We start from the raw sequence: 14,832 nt of genomic DNA on the forward strand, positions 1-14,832 counted from the left end.
AGGCCAAATGTGGCCTATTTTACAGCCACTCTGAAAATATAACATGTTTATTAGCTGAACTAAAACTATGCCTTTTTAGTTGTTGATGAACCATAGGCCTAATTTTGTGCCTTGCTGGCCACATGATGGCCTTTAGCCTTCACCCAAAAGGCAAAGATGACATAAAACATTGCACAAATTGGCATGCACTGCATTAAAAAAAAAATTCCCCTGGTATAAGACAGATCTATGACTGTAGCATGGCAAGCACATTACATTTGATTAGATTCTAAATGTCTTAGCTACATGGGAAAGTATTAAATTAATACTTTATTAATATTAAAGTATTAAATTAAATTATAGTATTAAATTAATGAAGCAGAAAACAAGTCAAACATGTAGGAGGGGCATGGCTCTGGATTTCTGGTCGTGCCCAAGCTGGGATTACCACCAGAATATAAAATATACTGTGTATAGAGCACATGACGGTATTTGTGATGTCATCGTTCCAAGTCACCAGTGAGAAACATTCCTAATTTTAGCTAAAAGCCAATAAATTTTTATCTCCCCTTTCTCTGACCTCTCATTATAGGCATTAAGTTTTGGCTTCCTTTTTGAGACCACTTTTGGATAGGAAACAAAAAGCATTTTATCACTTCATAAAAATGACTGCATAAATGACACCAGAAGAGAGTAACAAAGCTCTCCTGGGATGGAACTTCTGGCCGCCAGGTAGGGTCAATTGTTTGTCTTATAGTGTAAGGGCCTCAAATTCCTGTCTCAGCTAAATGTGAAGATACTACATGTCATGGACATTCCAGCTCGCTTTCGAATAGTAGAAACCAAGAACGCTAAGCCCCTGAATTCCACGTGTCTATTATATACAGCATGATTTCATCTGTGTTACGAGGTATAGACAAAATGAAAGAAAAAAAGCACAAAAATTAACAGTAATCTTTGGGCACTGGAAATTAAGTGATGTTGTTCATTAGTTCAACTATGTAACATTTACTTATCTTAAGGCTAATTAATGAGGTTATTTTGGCAAATAGAAAAATCGGATATGAAGGATTGTGGCTAATGGCTGTCACATCCAGTTTGTTTTTGTTTGAGCTGTGTAGTAATGAAAAATTCTCATTACCATAGAGAAGTCATTGCTAATGGTAACAGTTCTGACAGCTCACCTGGCAATCTTAGGATACTTATTTTATCCTTTAAACTGACATAATCGAAGAACAGCACGATGAAGGCAAGACGTATTTACTTTGGTAGTATAACGTTTTTACAAGTAGGACAATAATTTTATAGCTCAGCTTAGCTCAAATAAATTCCAATTAGTTTAACATGTTTGAATATACTTTTTGTGAGTTATTGTTTAAAGACTCTTCAAAATATACGAAATGAAATTGAATGAAGCAACTCTGTGGGTCAAGAGGTTCTAGGCACAGTTTGAAAACCACTCATTAAATGCAACACATACGCATCTCACCCCCATTTCACAGGTGAGAAAACTGAGGCCCAAAAGGGTAAAATATAATAATAAATCTAGGATTATAGACTTAATTATTTGCTGCTCTTTTTGCTGTCCATGACCTTTCAGTCTTGATAGGGAATAAACTGAGCTATTTGAATGGGATTTTGCTTTCAACTAATATACAATAGGCCATAAATGCTAGTCTAAGACACATAAAGTAAATAAATATCTCATTGGCTACATCAAATGAGTTTCTCTTGAAATTCAAAAATATGTTACTTTGTACTCAGAATGTCTGTGTTTTCCCTTTTGGGGATTTCTAATTTTGGATACAAAGGCATTAGTTTGGTATCACTGTGTCACTCTCGATGTTACTACTACACAGTTAAATCTGTAGTTAGAAAACAGTTCCTCGAGGGTTTGATCCTGCTATGTCTGATGAGAGGGCAGACCTGTTTTATACAGTCTATCTCCTTTTCTCAGATCATCACTTCTGATTCTCTCCTGGAATTCAGAAAGGTTGCTTTGATCCCAGGTATGCAAATGAGTTCAATGACTTTCACAGCAATCCGGAAATATCTTAACCTTAGAGTAGCATATCTGTATTTCCTAAAGCAGATTCCTCTTAAACCTTTCTTAGTGCTAAATCTTAATTTTTACAGCTTTGTTTAATTCTCTGCAATAAAAAAGCAGCTTCCTGACATCTGCCTCTTATTTTTTCTTTCTCCTTTTCTTTCTTTTTTAAAATAGCCACCTGTCCCAACATTTATACATGTGCTATATTAGATGTTTAAAAAAAAATAGGATGCAGGAAAAGCATAAATTTCACAGACAAATTTCTTTCTATGTAGAATGGCCTTTTGCTTTTTGATAATAAGAAATAGACTACAAATATTATTCCAACAGAGAATATAGGCAAAAATCAGAAAAAAAAAAATCAAAAAATCAAAAAAGCCAGAAAAAAAACTGAGTAATGTTTTTCTGATTATAAACCTTTCTTAAGATGGTTAATGTAATGCTTTTATTTCACAACTTTTTTCCATGGCCATCTCGGAAGTGTGTGCAACGTTTTCAAAGTCTCTCTATGGCTGACCTGTCTGAATTGGGATAACTATCCTTTTCATAACTTATCATTTTCATGTCTTTCTGGTATAGATATGGATAAAGATGTATAATAAGTAGGATAATTTAAAAATAGGGTTGAATTACATTAGTCATAATTATCTTGGCCAGAAATACTTCATACCCTTAATATTTCCAAAATAAAGACATCCAAGCAAAATTCTGCAACTCATTCAGTTTTTTTTTTTTTTACCATATCCAATTTTTAATACATAATTTGCTGGTGTAATATGAAGCTAAATTAAACTTCGTCTAAATTACATAATTGTAAAATATCTATTCTTTCTGTTTCTTGCATAAAAACCTGTCATTCTGAGTTCACTTTTATGAGCTAGGTATATGAAATAGGCCATGTCACATCACATGTAGAATTTAGAATTCATGAATATGAGGCAAAAAGAGTATGAGTAAACTTTAAAAAGTTAACAGCAGAAAGCAAAAACTAAAATTGCATTGCTTACAATTCAAAGACAGAATGATTTTCATCTACATTGCTCACGTAGCATTTTAACTATCCAAAGTTTTATCATATGTATTTAGTAAACTATACTTTTAAAAAATAACATTGAGGTATTTCTCAGAAATTGAAGGACTTTGGGAAAGAATTCTTTGTCTTTTGGTCTTTGTGATTAGTTTTGTAGGAGAAAAGGTTTCTTATAATCTCCCTCATATGTTGGGGATGAGTAAGCTGAGGCAATAAAGAGATTCAACAGGAAGTGTTGTATCTACAAAGGCAAATGTTATACCCATGAAAAGGTTCTTGACCTGCACTTCTCTGACTACTCCTCATCTGAGAAATTTCCTTTGCTAGTCTGATTCTTGACCCTGCAAATAATTGAGGGCCAATATGGCTTCCAAAAAGCAAACAGTGGTATATGAAAGTGTCAAGTATCTCTTTAAAGCTCCTAATAAAAAAGACCTTTAAAATATCTGACTATTGGAAATAAGTCTTGCTTTCTCTTTAACAAGGGCTGAGTTTGTTCACATGTAGTGTTGCTCTAAGGCTGCTTGTGATTCTAGTTAATCAGTGTGAACCACCACAAGCCAAAATGGGCCAGCTGTGACCCTCAAATATGGTGTGTGGTGATCATATCACCGATCAGGTAACAGAGTTACAACGGAGAGAATCCGGAGAACATTGTACCGTCACATTTGTTCAGGTCCATTGGTCTGGACCTTGTTAAGGAGAGAAACAAGTAACCACAATGAAAAAAAAAAAAACTATCAGACTGAGAAAATGACTGAGAGTACTTCACCTGTAGCTTTACAAATGGAAAATCTATTGACCGTGGGATGGCATCATACAGTAGCAAGAACAAGGGGCATGGGTACTAACAACACATGATTAGGAATGGACACTGGACAGCAACATTTATTTTTTTATTTTTAATGTAAAGCATTTTCATTTAAGAGGCTTATTTGGAACTTGAGTTATATTTATAATAAATGAACGAGTAAATTTGACTGACCTGGCTGGACATGGATCCAAGTTGCACTCCTGAAGTTTGGGCTTGGGTTTGATGTTCTCGGGGTAGTAGTGGCAGTACTGATCAGCAACCACACGATTGCTCCTCAGATCGTAACACTCGGCAGATGTCAGCTGGTAACCTGCAGTAGCAAACCAGACAGGCGAGTTGAACCACACATATCAAGGTAACACGTTTCTTTCTGCTTTTTGGCCATCTCACATTAAGGACATTCTTCCCCAATGCACCAGTCATTTCCAGGACAAAAGACAGATACACGGAAGGCTCATTAATTTTTGCCTGCCTCAAATACTGCGTTTTCCCACTCAAATTGTAATAATTACATCCTACCATAGGGCTTGAACTACATAAGGGCATAGCTAGATTATAAGACTCTGTTGCAAGAACTATTCTTATTAATTTGTTCTGTATAATCTAGAAGCCTAACACAGATTCTGTATCCAAAAGAGATCACTGGTTTTTATTTACCAGCTATCTCATATAAGGATTCAAAATTGGCTCCCGTATACCTGGGGCACTAGGGAGGAAAAACTCCCAAACAAATAAACCCCAACACTGCTCCTCTTGGTCAATGGGTGGACAATGGAATATAGCACAGAATCAGGTTCTGCCAGCTCCCTGACACTGTTTTTCCCTAAATACAATCTGAATGGGTTAAACTGAGTAAATGGATGATTAAGACCCTAACAGTAGCCCACATGAATCCCAAGTTTTCCCAAAGAACTAAAACAATACTTCCTACTGTGTAATTTTTGCTTTACCCCAAATCCTCTGTCATTTCTCTTTAAGTTTCTAGGCAATATTTTTTAGTTTCCATGCACAAATTTCCACTCTTTAGAGGATCCTCTTAAAAAAAAATAGTGTTGCTGAGTAATACTTAGTTCTATTTACAATGTGTTTTACCTTGTTTTTACCTGCCTTTTTATTGTCCTGTGGATTTCTGGTGGGATGCTGATGAGGACTTAGATTCTTGGGGTGGAAAATAAATGTACATAGATTATTTTTTAAAAATTAAGGTTTTTGTATCATTCTAACCTAACTAACTCCAAAATATATTCCCTTTGGCAGGTGGTTGAATTCTGTTTTTGCTAAATACCTGCTAGAAAGTCAGATTTAGAGTGCTTAAGAGTCTTGCAAAAGATTTTAGGAAATCAGACAGAGGTTTATAAACCAGATTCTCGGCTTGAGGCTGTTTTCTCAGACCACCCACAAAAATTAATTGTTCATTAAAGACCTAAGAAAAGAACTTTTTAAACAGTTTTACTGTAAAGATGAAAAGCGTGAAAAGTTATAGGTAAGAACACATGTTCCATTTAACTTTTTGTCTTATAAGAAAATAGAAAAGCAAAATGATATTTTATGCAAGTAAATATATCTTTATTTTTCAATTACATTATACTCAAAAGCCAACAAGTTTATGACAAACTAATCATTTCATAATTTTCCATAAACAATTTCTACTGAAGGAATTTATCATGTAGTAAAATATGGGCACAAGCACTAAGTAAATTATAAATCTGAGATTATTATTTTTAAAAATCATAATTTGTCAGCTTGAAGTGTTGCTTTGAATCTATTCTAGGGTATGAGAAATGAAAGTTTAGAACAAAAATTAAGTAAATGACCAAAATGGTCAGATAATCGTGTTTTCAGATAAAGTTTCACAACAAATTTGGAGTAGCAATTCTTCACACTTAGCAAAATGGCCAAACAGTTGAATCTAGAACCAGAAACATAAAAGGGAATTTGGAAATCATTTTTTAAGTAATTTTTAAACTATGGTCCATGAAATAGGAGGGAGGCTGGTTTCTATATCTCTCACTTCTGAGCAGTACTTCACTCTGAGCAGTACATATTCCTTTTATCTGGGCTTCCAAGAAAGATTTCCTTTGAAGAAGGCATTTGATAGCTCCAAACATTTGAAAACCACTGATAGTTTTACTTCTTTACTTAGATGTGAAGAAAATATGTCCAAAGGGGAGGGATATATATGAATCTAACATTAATTGTCTTATATAGGAAGCCATCGTCAAGGTTACAGAAATTATACTCTGTTGCAGCTCAATGTGAAACTGGCATATTGGGCATGTTATTGAATTGTTACTTCTCACAAAACCTGGTGTTCATCTAAAAAGCAAAGAAGAAAAAATTATTTCCTCTGATTTCTTTCTTTGAAACCATTTCCTGGGCTAGTCGTTAATATGTGAATCAAAAAAACATATTCCCATGAAACACCAACAGAATTGGCAGTTTATTTTTAAACAAAGTGATTTTCTATTCAGCACAGATAGAGCGACTGGAAACACTGTTTTATTGAAATTCTTAAAATGTTGAGTTAATAGTTATTTAATAATTAAGTAAAAGCACTTGATGTAGTTTTGACTAGCTGCTTTTAAGCTAAAATCTAGTATTGCTCCACAGAATCTCATTTTAAGTGGTTTGTTTACATTATGTAGACACAGATGACACAGCTGAAGACGAATTATATCATATGTTCTTAACTGTTTTACAAAAATTAATGGATAATCATTTTTCTTCATTTTGAGGTAACATCCTTCTTTTCTCTTGTCAAAATAATCTAGTGCAGGGGTGTCCAAACTTTTTTCAACATTTTTCACCAAGGGCCATATGCGGTAAAATATACAAACAGCTTGGCCACTCACTCGAGGTGAAGTACGTATTGCCTCACCTGGTTTATTTAAGTAAACTAAATATATTTTTGGAATTTGCTGCGGGCCAATTAAAAATAGATTGCGGGCCGCAGTTGTCCTGTGGGCCGCAGTTTGGACACCCCTGGTCTAGTGATACCTGTGTGGACGAGGTTCTTAAAGCCAGCTAATGAACAGACTTCCAGGAAGCTGGAGTACAATTTGCTTGATGTGCTCATTTAAAAACGAACATACAGACAACTTTATATCCATTAAATTACCAAAACTTAAAAAAAAGAGATAATCCACAAATACTGGCTCAGTTGGAAATGAAATTGAAATATTCCTAGACTGCTTATTAGCCTCTGGAAAGAATTTTGGTAATATATGCCAATAGCCACAAAAATTCTGAAACACTCTTGAGAAATTATTTCAAGGAAATAATTTCAAAGGAAAAAAAATACTTAGGTATGAAGTTATTCATTACATTATCATAGAGTTTAAACGAAGTAAATGATCTATAAGACTATGGCTAAATAAACTATGAAGTAATTCGAAGGAATGACTATGCAACCTTTAAGATTATGAAGAGCGGAAAATGTGGGGGAAACCTTTTCCAGTAACACAAAATGCTGTCCATGTTACAGAGGTGATGGAGTAGAAATAGAAATTCATTTGGTGACTTTTCAAGAGAGATGGGTTTTAATGAATAAATCAAGTAAGTGGTATTCCTTTTACTGCACGGATGGTGGGGTAGAACTGAAAAATAACTGAGTCCAAGTTTTGTGTGCAGTGATATCTTTTTCCTGGTAAGACACTTCCTTTAATCAAATTAATCTCTCATTCTTTTTGGACACATCTTGCTAGGTAGTAGGCCTCACAAATACTCTTCACTTGATTCCTGAATAAATAAGTTCACTTCAACCAGATGGGTGGTTTATGTTCAAACGAACAGAATCGCCTCAAGACCAAGCTGTTGCCAAGCTATGATATTTCTTGTCCTGGCCTTCCATGGAATGAAGAAAAGGAGTCAAGACTGCTTCCTCTAGTGGGACTCTACAGACAGAAATGTTTATGAAGCATCTAGACTGAGTTATACGCCTTACAAGAGGGCTTCAGGATTTGGCCCCAGTCAGAAGAAAGGATCTGATCCATGACAGAACTCAATTTCTTCCATGCTGAAGTGACTCTACTCTTAGAATAGCCACGTCTTCCCTCATAAAAGACAACAGTTCCTAGGCTAAATGAACACCGTTACCTCCTCCACAGGTTGCTGAGCAAGGAAAGAAATCCGTCTCCCTCCATCGGTGGATGATAGGCTGATAGAAGATGAACTGGACTGTACTGTTAGCGGGCCCCAAGTTGCGGATCTGCGGGAGACAACAGCAAAGTAGAGGAACTAGTGTGACAGGGAGGGGCTTTCTGTGTCCCTTGCAACTTTGGACAAGGATGTGTGATTGTACTGACGGTCTTAGGTTGTGTGAAGGACTACTTTGGGAGAGAAGTGGCAATAGCCCTATCACCCATCTTACCATTTAACCAGCGAATGGTTCTTGTGTATTCCATCACTATCATCATCCCCTTCCCAGTTCTGTTGCCTGAGAACAAGGGAGAGCGATGCCTCAACCCGTGATTCCAGTTGGATCTTATCCCAAGCCACTTAGTCCCTTACCTTCTTTTATTTCCAACCTCTCATAATTTTCCAGGTAAAATTATATAGATTTTTAAATGTAGGGTCAGAAATGGAGAACTTCTTTTAAGAAAATTATAAATGCCGTATGCTGCAAAAAAATGAAAGATACTGTCTTTGGTTAAGAAAAATAAAAGAGTTAAAGAATTAAGTAGCTCTTCCCACTCAGAGACATATATGGAGTTTCCTGACAACTTGGTGATTTATATATATTAATGTGCAAAGTTACCAATTGGAAGCTTGTGAAAATGCAAATTCCTGGGCTCAAGCCCAGAGATCCAGGCAATTCAAATGTAGATATCCAAAAACAAAATTTTGAAAAACACCAACTTACAATATGAAAGCAAATACTTCAACTAAAAAATGTGTTTATGGAAATTACAACTCCTTTGTTTTTTTTTTTTAAAGAGGGAATGTGAGACAGTAATTTTTTAAATTGTTCTTAAAAGCACCAGTTTGAGAATACATACTCAAACTGAAAGAGAAGGAAAAAGTGCCCACCGGGAACAATGTCTTGATTTCATGAAGACAGAATGACATGCGATACAACATTTAGACAGTTGGGCAAGGCCAAAGCTTGGACAATTTATTATACTAAAGGAAGTTCCATGGACATCTGAGAGAACCACCTTTTACTCCAACTCCATTACACGAAGGAGAGAAGTGTCAATCAGCTGAATCACGTGGCTGAAGTCTTTGTTAATGTTTTCAAGCCTTGTCACCATCCCCACTGCCCTTTTTCCAGGATAAATTGATAAATTTGGCCTTCAGATTTTTAAAAAGATAGCCTTATTTTTCTGTTACTGAATTTGACAACTGGATTAAACACCTAAGATGCAGAGGATAACACTGAAGAAACAGGGAATAGGTCCTAACTCCTAGATTAATGTTTGGAGTTTGGATGAGAATATGGGACTCCTCCTCAGAAAATCTGGAAGAGCTGGAAAGGAGAAAGAAGGAAGAAAAGCTACAGAATGTCTCATATTATGCTGGAATTCTGACCCAGAGTGCATCCAGGTCTTTTCTAACTAGAATAAACAGTGATACAATTCCCTACTTTAAAGCAAAAAACAGCTGAAGCAATACAGTGTCTTTCACAAAAGGGGTATGGCCTACAGATTAATATTTTTCAGTCCTATGTGTCAGATACGGGATATCTAATTGCTTGCTTAGGGATGTAGTATTAATCACATTCTTTGGAAAGTTTTTCTTTTTTTTTTTTTAAATTTTAGCTCACAAAAGCTTATGGCTCTCTTGGGATGTGTAGTTAACATGCTGGAAAGCTATTAGAAGAAGGCTCTCATTTGAACACAAGCTCTATGAAAAAAAAAAAAAAAACGCCAGAAACTTTGTTTAGATCCAGAAAGATAAATTGTTTTGTGGGGGTTACTTTTGGGATGTAGACATTAAACTAAGTCCTAGGAAAATGGAAGGGGTTAAATAAAAATGAGGAGCTATAACATCAAAATACCTGGACAAGACTTGTTCTAGAATAATGTGCAGTATCTGGGCTTATCTTTTGGTCTGGTTAAAGAGGCAAAAGATGGAGCAAGTCCTGTTTTCAGCTACCTGGACGTTACCAATAAAAGCACCTCATGCCCGAAGAGGGAGGAATGAAGGACAAGGAGATTTGGTGTGAAGAGGGAGGGTTAGTAAATCCCATGTTGGAGGAAAGAAAACAAGCAGAAAGAATATTGTTCTTAATGAGTTCAATGGAAATGATGTAGAATGATCATAAATGCTGAGACTGTATATCTAGATTTGAAAGGAGGTTGGAAATGAACTGGGACATAGTTATTTCCAATAGATAAAACCAATGGTGATGCACAAATCTCTGACCACATCATCTTGTCTGGTTCCTTCTCACTGATAGCATTCCTGCTTCTCCCTTCTCTATTGTCACCTTCTTCCTTGCATAACAACAGAATCAACTATCACAGCCATCTGCACTTATTACATTCCTACTTTGTCCAGGGTGCATTTTATTTATATAAAATCTAATCCTAAATCTACTCTGTATCATCTTCCACATTTGCAGTACGAGAGAAATGAGCTTCAGAGAGGTTGAGTGCCTTACAAGGCCACACAGATGTAAGAGTTGGGATTTGAATATAGGTGTGCCTGGCTCTAAAGCCGCCATTATTTTCATGGTACCAAGAAATCTTGGTTAATTTGTGAAGATACAGTCATTTATCTTTAATGATATCCTTTACCTCGCTCTCAGCATCTTCGTAACTTTTCGTTTTGAGATAGAAAAAAAGCTTAAAATGAAAAAAAAAAAAAGGCTAACCTGATGTCTAACTTTGATGGCCTAATTGTTGTTTATACAGATGAGCCACTGTGTTCCTTTCCTCTGGTTTTATTAATTCTGCGCTGCTGGGACCACTCTTACCATTAGCTCTGGAACTTCACAAACCCTAAATCCTTACACATCAAGTCCCATTTCTCAAGAGTATGTTGAAAGCTTTAGTTTGACGCATTAGAATTTTGTTTTAGGGAGCTAAATACATCTGGAATATGTAATTTTGACCTTAAGTTGATAAGGAAAAAGAATGCTCTGAACCCAGCTTGTCTTCCTATAATTACAATGGTTCAGTGTTTCTAAGTCAATATAATAACTCTCACTGGTCACCTTCCACAGCCACTGATCACACTGTCATAAGAGAGCTGCAGGGCAGTATAAATGTGTCTGTGTGCAATGGTTGAGCTTTAAGTCCCCGTAAAATCAAAGGAGTCCAGGGGAATGTTTAAACACATGAAGGACATCAGGTACACAAAGTGTCTTCCAGATGAAGCACTATGCTTCTGCATTGGGTAAAGGTAATTTGTGAGCCTTGGGGTGTGCCCCAACTAAGTTCCTTTCTCTCCCTGATGATATAGAAAAACTCCCCCTTCCCCAGAGAGGCCAGCAGGGGGGCTGGCAATCAGGGGTCCCCCCACCCACCTTGGTTGCAGATGAGTCACTGTACTGACCTGAGGAGAGGACAACAAAAGGGAGCTGTGGGGTGCCCCGCTCCTGTGAGCCTCTAAGCTGGACCCACAATGGCTATGGAAAGGCAGCCAGGGATGCCACGACTTGGGAGTGCTTGAAAATAGTAGAAATAAGTCAATATGCCTGCTATGGAGGGGATAAAATAGAAAACAGGTGGGTCTATTCACTAAATGTCTCTATAGTGATTCAATGTCTACTATATTCAATTTGGGGCTGTTCTGGTGGTTGATGGTGACAGCGAATACTCAAGAAACTGTGAAAAAACCCCTTTAAAATGCTCTTTTGGGGCTTTCAAAATGCGCAACAAGAATAAGATCTCTTTTCTAGCACTTAAGTGTTCACAAATACTTAATAGTGATATAATTGTTATGTTACTGCCTTTAGTCTCCATATTCTATAAACTCCATGAAGGCAGGTACCATTTATCTTGCTCACCACTCTTTCTTCAGAGTCATCTATAACGTTTAGCACATGTAGGTGTCCAAACAATTGCTGGATAAATGAATGTATGAATGAACAAACAAATGAGTTATATAATGATCATGGCCCTTTCAAGTATTTTGGAATCACAAACTATTATTTGTGACAAATTCTTAGAATAATGATCCTCTTTTTATATATGTATCTGCCAGTTTTATTGAAGATGGATCACTTCTTATTGATAAAATTGATAATGTTGATGAAATGTTGCTAAAATTCATGAAAAGAAGCAGACTGTTACAACACAACCCTTGTCCAACAGTACTTCCCATCCTCCTTTGATAGTATATTGGTATAGTAGAGTGGAAAGGGCTTGTAAAAATGATCGTTACTATTGGAATGAACCATAAATTCAATCATTCCATGGTTTGCAATACCTGACAATTTTAACAGTGGGCAATGCTAAGATTAGGGATTATTCAGTAAAAATAATGATAAAAAATTGTTAGCACCCAGCTTTACTTTTACACTTCTTATAGAATTTTCTAGTCCTCCAAGAATTCCAGACCTCAATCTTGAGAGATACAGCAGTTCAGCCCATAGGCCCCTGACTCAGTGTTTCATAAGAGATGTTGGTTATGGATATACTGCCCATAGCCCTTGAGTAGGACAGGAGATTACAGATGCCTCTTGGGAAACAATGGGTATAAGGTTGGCCAAGGAACAAAGAGGTGGAAGAGATGTGTCAGGAAGCAAATGCTGAGAGGCTGAGCAGACCTGAACCTACTGGAAGGACGATCTCAGTGTCAGATGGAGAAGGAGGGCAGAAAACAAATGACCAGAGTAGAACCAGAAGGGCTAGAATTGGAAAAGGGCCTGCCACTCTCACAGTTGGTTCTCTGATTCTGAATCTTAAACCTAGCTGTGCAATTGGTAAAACTATGTGGGGATAGGGGTGCAGAAGGAGTCACCTCAAGATGTTCCTTTGTGGTATGCGGATTATTCTGAGCTAACAGCAACTGTGAGAGACACTGCAGCCTCAAGGGAAACTCCTGTGCAGTTCCCACAACTACCTAAAAACATTTAAATTAGGGGTCATGTCCATAATAAGAGATTATCAGGGATAACTTTTTTGACCTATCTATATGGCAGGGCAAACTACTAGTTATTGAACATCTGTTTTTCCTATCACCCTGCAGTGACCCTCCTCCCCTCTGAAGACCCAGGGCACGTTATCTCATCTGTAGCCTAGATTGCCATGTATACTTCATTTTCACTTCCTGTCTCTGAACCTGTCATGTATGTGGGGTTCCCATATGTATGTATATAATTAAGTCTGGTTATTTTGTCTTGTTAATCTAATCTGTCTCATGTAGATTTAATTATTAGACAAGTCCAAAGAACCTAGGATGGTAGAGGAAAGTTTCTTCCACCCCTACATGGGAAACGCAACAGGAAATTCAGTATATTGTAATGAGCTCAGTTTTAAACTCTTGGAATCTATCAGCATAAAGGAGTACGTTTGCTGGGGAATCACTACCTGTGAAAGTTAGCTAGGAAAAATAATCACTATTCATCACATGCTTCTTTTATTTCCTAGAGCTTATTTAAACTTTTCTTCTCAAGAATGTTTGACTTCCAACAATGATTTTCCCTTTGTATGAGCACAGTCTGATTGGTATAGAGTGACCATCTAGAAATAGGCTGGGTGGCAGGCAGAACTAACCTGGGCTTAAATATTTGCCACAGCTCAGCCTTCAGTGGAGAAAAGAATTGATTATTTCAATACTACCCAAGTCTCACAAAGGCTTTCTTAATCACATTAGCCTGTAGCAAGTATCTATAGCTTTTACTATCTGTCTATTTTACTTTAGTATGTAATTATATGCATCACTATTTCAAAATTTCCTATCCAGTGTTTTATCTCTCCAAAGGCCTTAAAAGCTAAGAGAGGGCAGATACCATATTTATATGAATTATGTACAGGGTTATGCTCAAGGCTGTCCAGAAAGAAATATGAAGGCATCATCACTGCCCAATACACAAGTGGAAACCACTGCATTTCTATTCCCTAGAGTACTTAAATGAGATACTTAGGCATCAATTGGAATGATGCCAATCTTCCAACTATAAAAATGTAATGCATTTGGTAAATTATCCTCTGTAGGAAATAACTGATCTTTAGTTATCAGTGCATGAATTCAGAGACAGTGTTCTTAGCTCTAAGTATGCTTTTTGTTTACTATTCTCCTGGGTGTTTCTGCTCTTTTGGTGGTTTGGGTACTCGTCAGTGACTTTTCTATCTAATATGGCTTCTTAAAATTTAAAAACAGGCACAAACTGAACATGTATCAATATACCTGCGTTACCTCCCAAGTAGAGCTAAGTTGGAAGTTCTAATAAGGAATGGACTATGGCTGAGAAAGACCCTCTTCTATCTGGGAAAGTCATTATCTTTCATCAGGTCTGCAGCTTCCGAAAAGATACACATGGCATGGTAGGATGAAGCCAGCTAGTGATTCAGCCAACTGCCAACTGTCCCTAACAGCGTGATGACAGATGTCATAGTCGGTCTGTTCTCACATCCATTTAATATCTACACCTGCCAAATTGTTCCTTGGTATACCACTTGAAAATTGACAGGCCTCGGACCATCTTCATAGAAGCAACTTCTGCCATTGTGTAGAAGAGCACTGGGATAAGTTGGACCAGAGTGAAAGCATTTCAAAGAGATGGAAAAGAAGTAATTTGGTCCTATCACTTTTATATATACTATTTCATTCAATTCCTCACAAAGTGTCTATAGGGGGGTATTTTATTACTATTTTTTCAAAGGAGTAAACAAGCTCAAAGAGGTGGAACAACGTACTGAGGTTCACACACCTAGTACGTAGGAGAAAATACCAAACTCTAGAGAACTTATCCTTTCTACCACTCTCCACTAGTATTGCCAAAAATGTTTGCACAGCCAATGCAGGAAGTTTAAGTTTTTGGAAGACATGCTCCTCTAGGAAGTAAGA

General features: G+C 36.8%; 1 protein-coding gene across 2 annotated transcripts in view; it reads right to left on the reverse strand.

The window, feature by feature from the left end:
* ADAMTSL1 (ADAMTS like 1) overlaps nt 1-14,832 on the reverse strand; it is a 385,708-nt gene that overhangs the window by 210,884 nt on the left and 159,992 nt on the right. For both annotated transcript variants that reach the window (XM_081066820.1, XM_081066819.1), the window contains exons 8-9: nt 7,969-8,080; nt 4,045-4,183 (exon numbers count right to left, since the gene is read on the reverse strand). In XM_081066820.1, coding sequence (XP_080922946.1) covers nt 4,045-4,183; nt 7,969-8,080 — 251 coding nt within the window. The remainder of the gene's footprint in view (nt 1-4,044; nt 4,184-7,968; nt 8,081-14,832) is intronic.

The sequence above is a fragment of the Rhinolophus hipposideros genome, assembly GCF_964194185.1.
Source record: "Rhinolophus hipposideros genome assembly, chromosome: 11".
Taxonomy (NCBI): Eukaryota; Metazoa; Chordata; class Mammalia; order Chiroptera; family Rhinolophidae; genus Rhinolophus; species Rhinolophus hipposideros.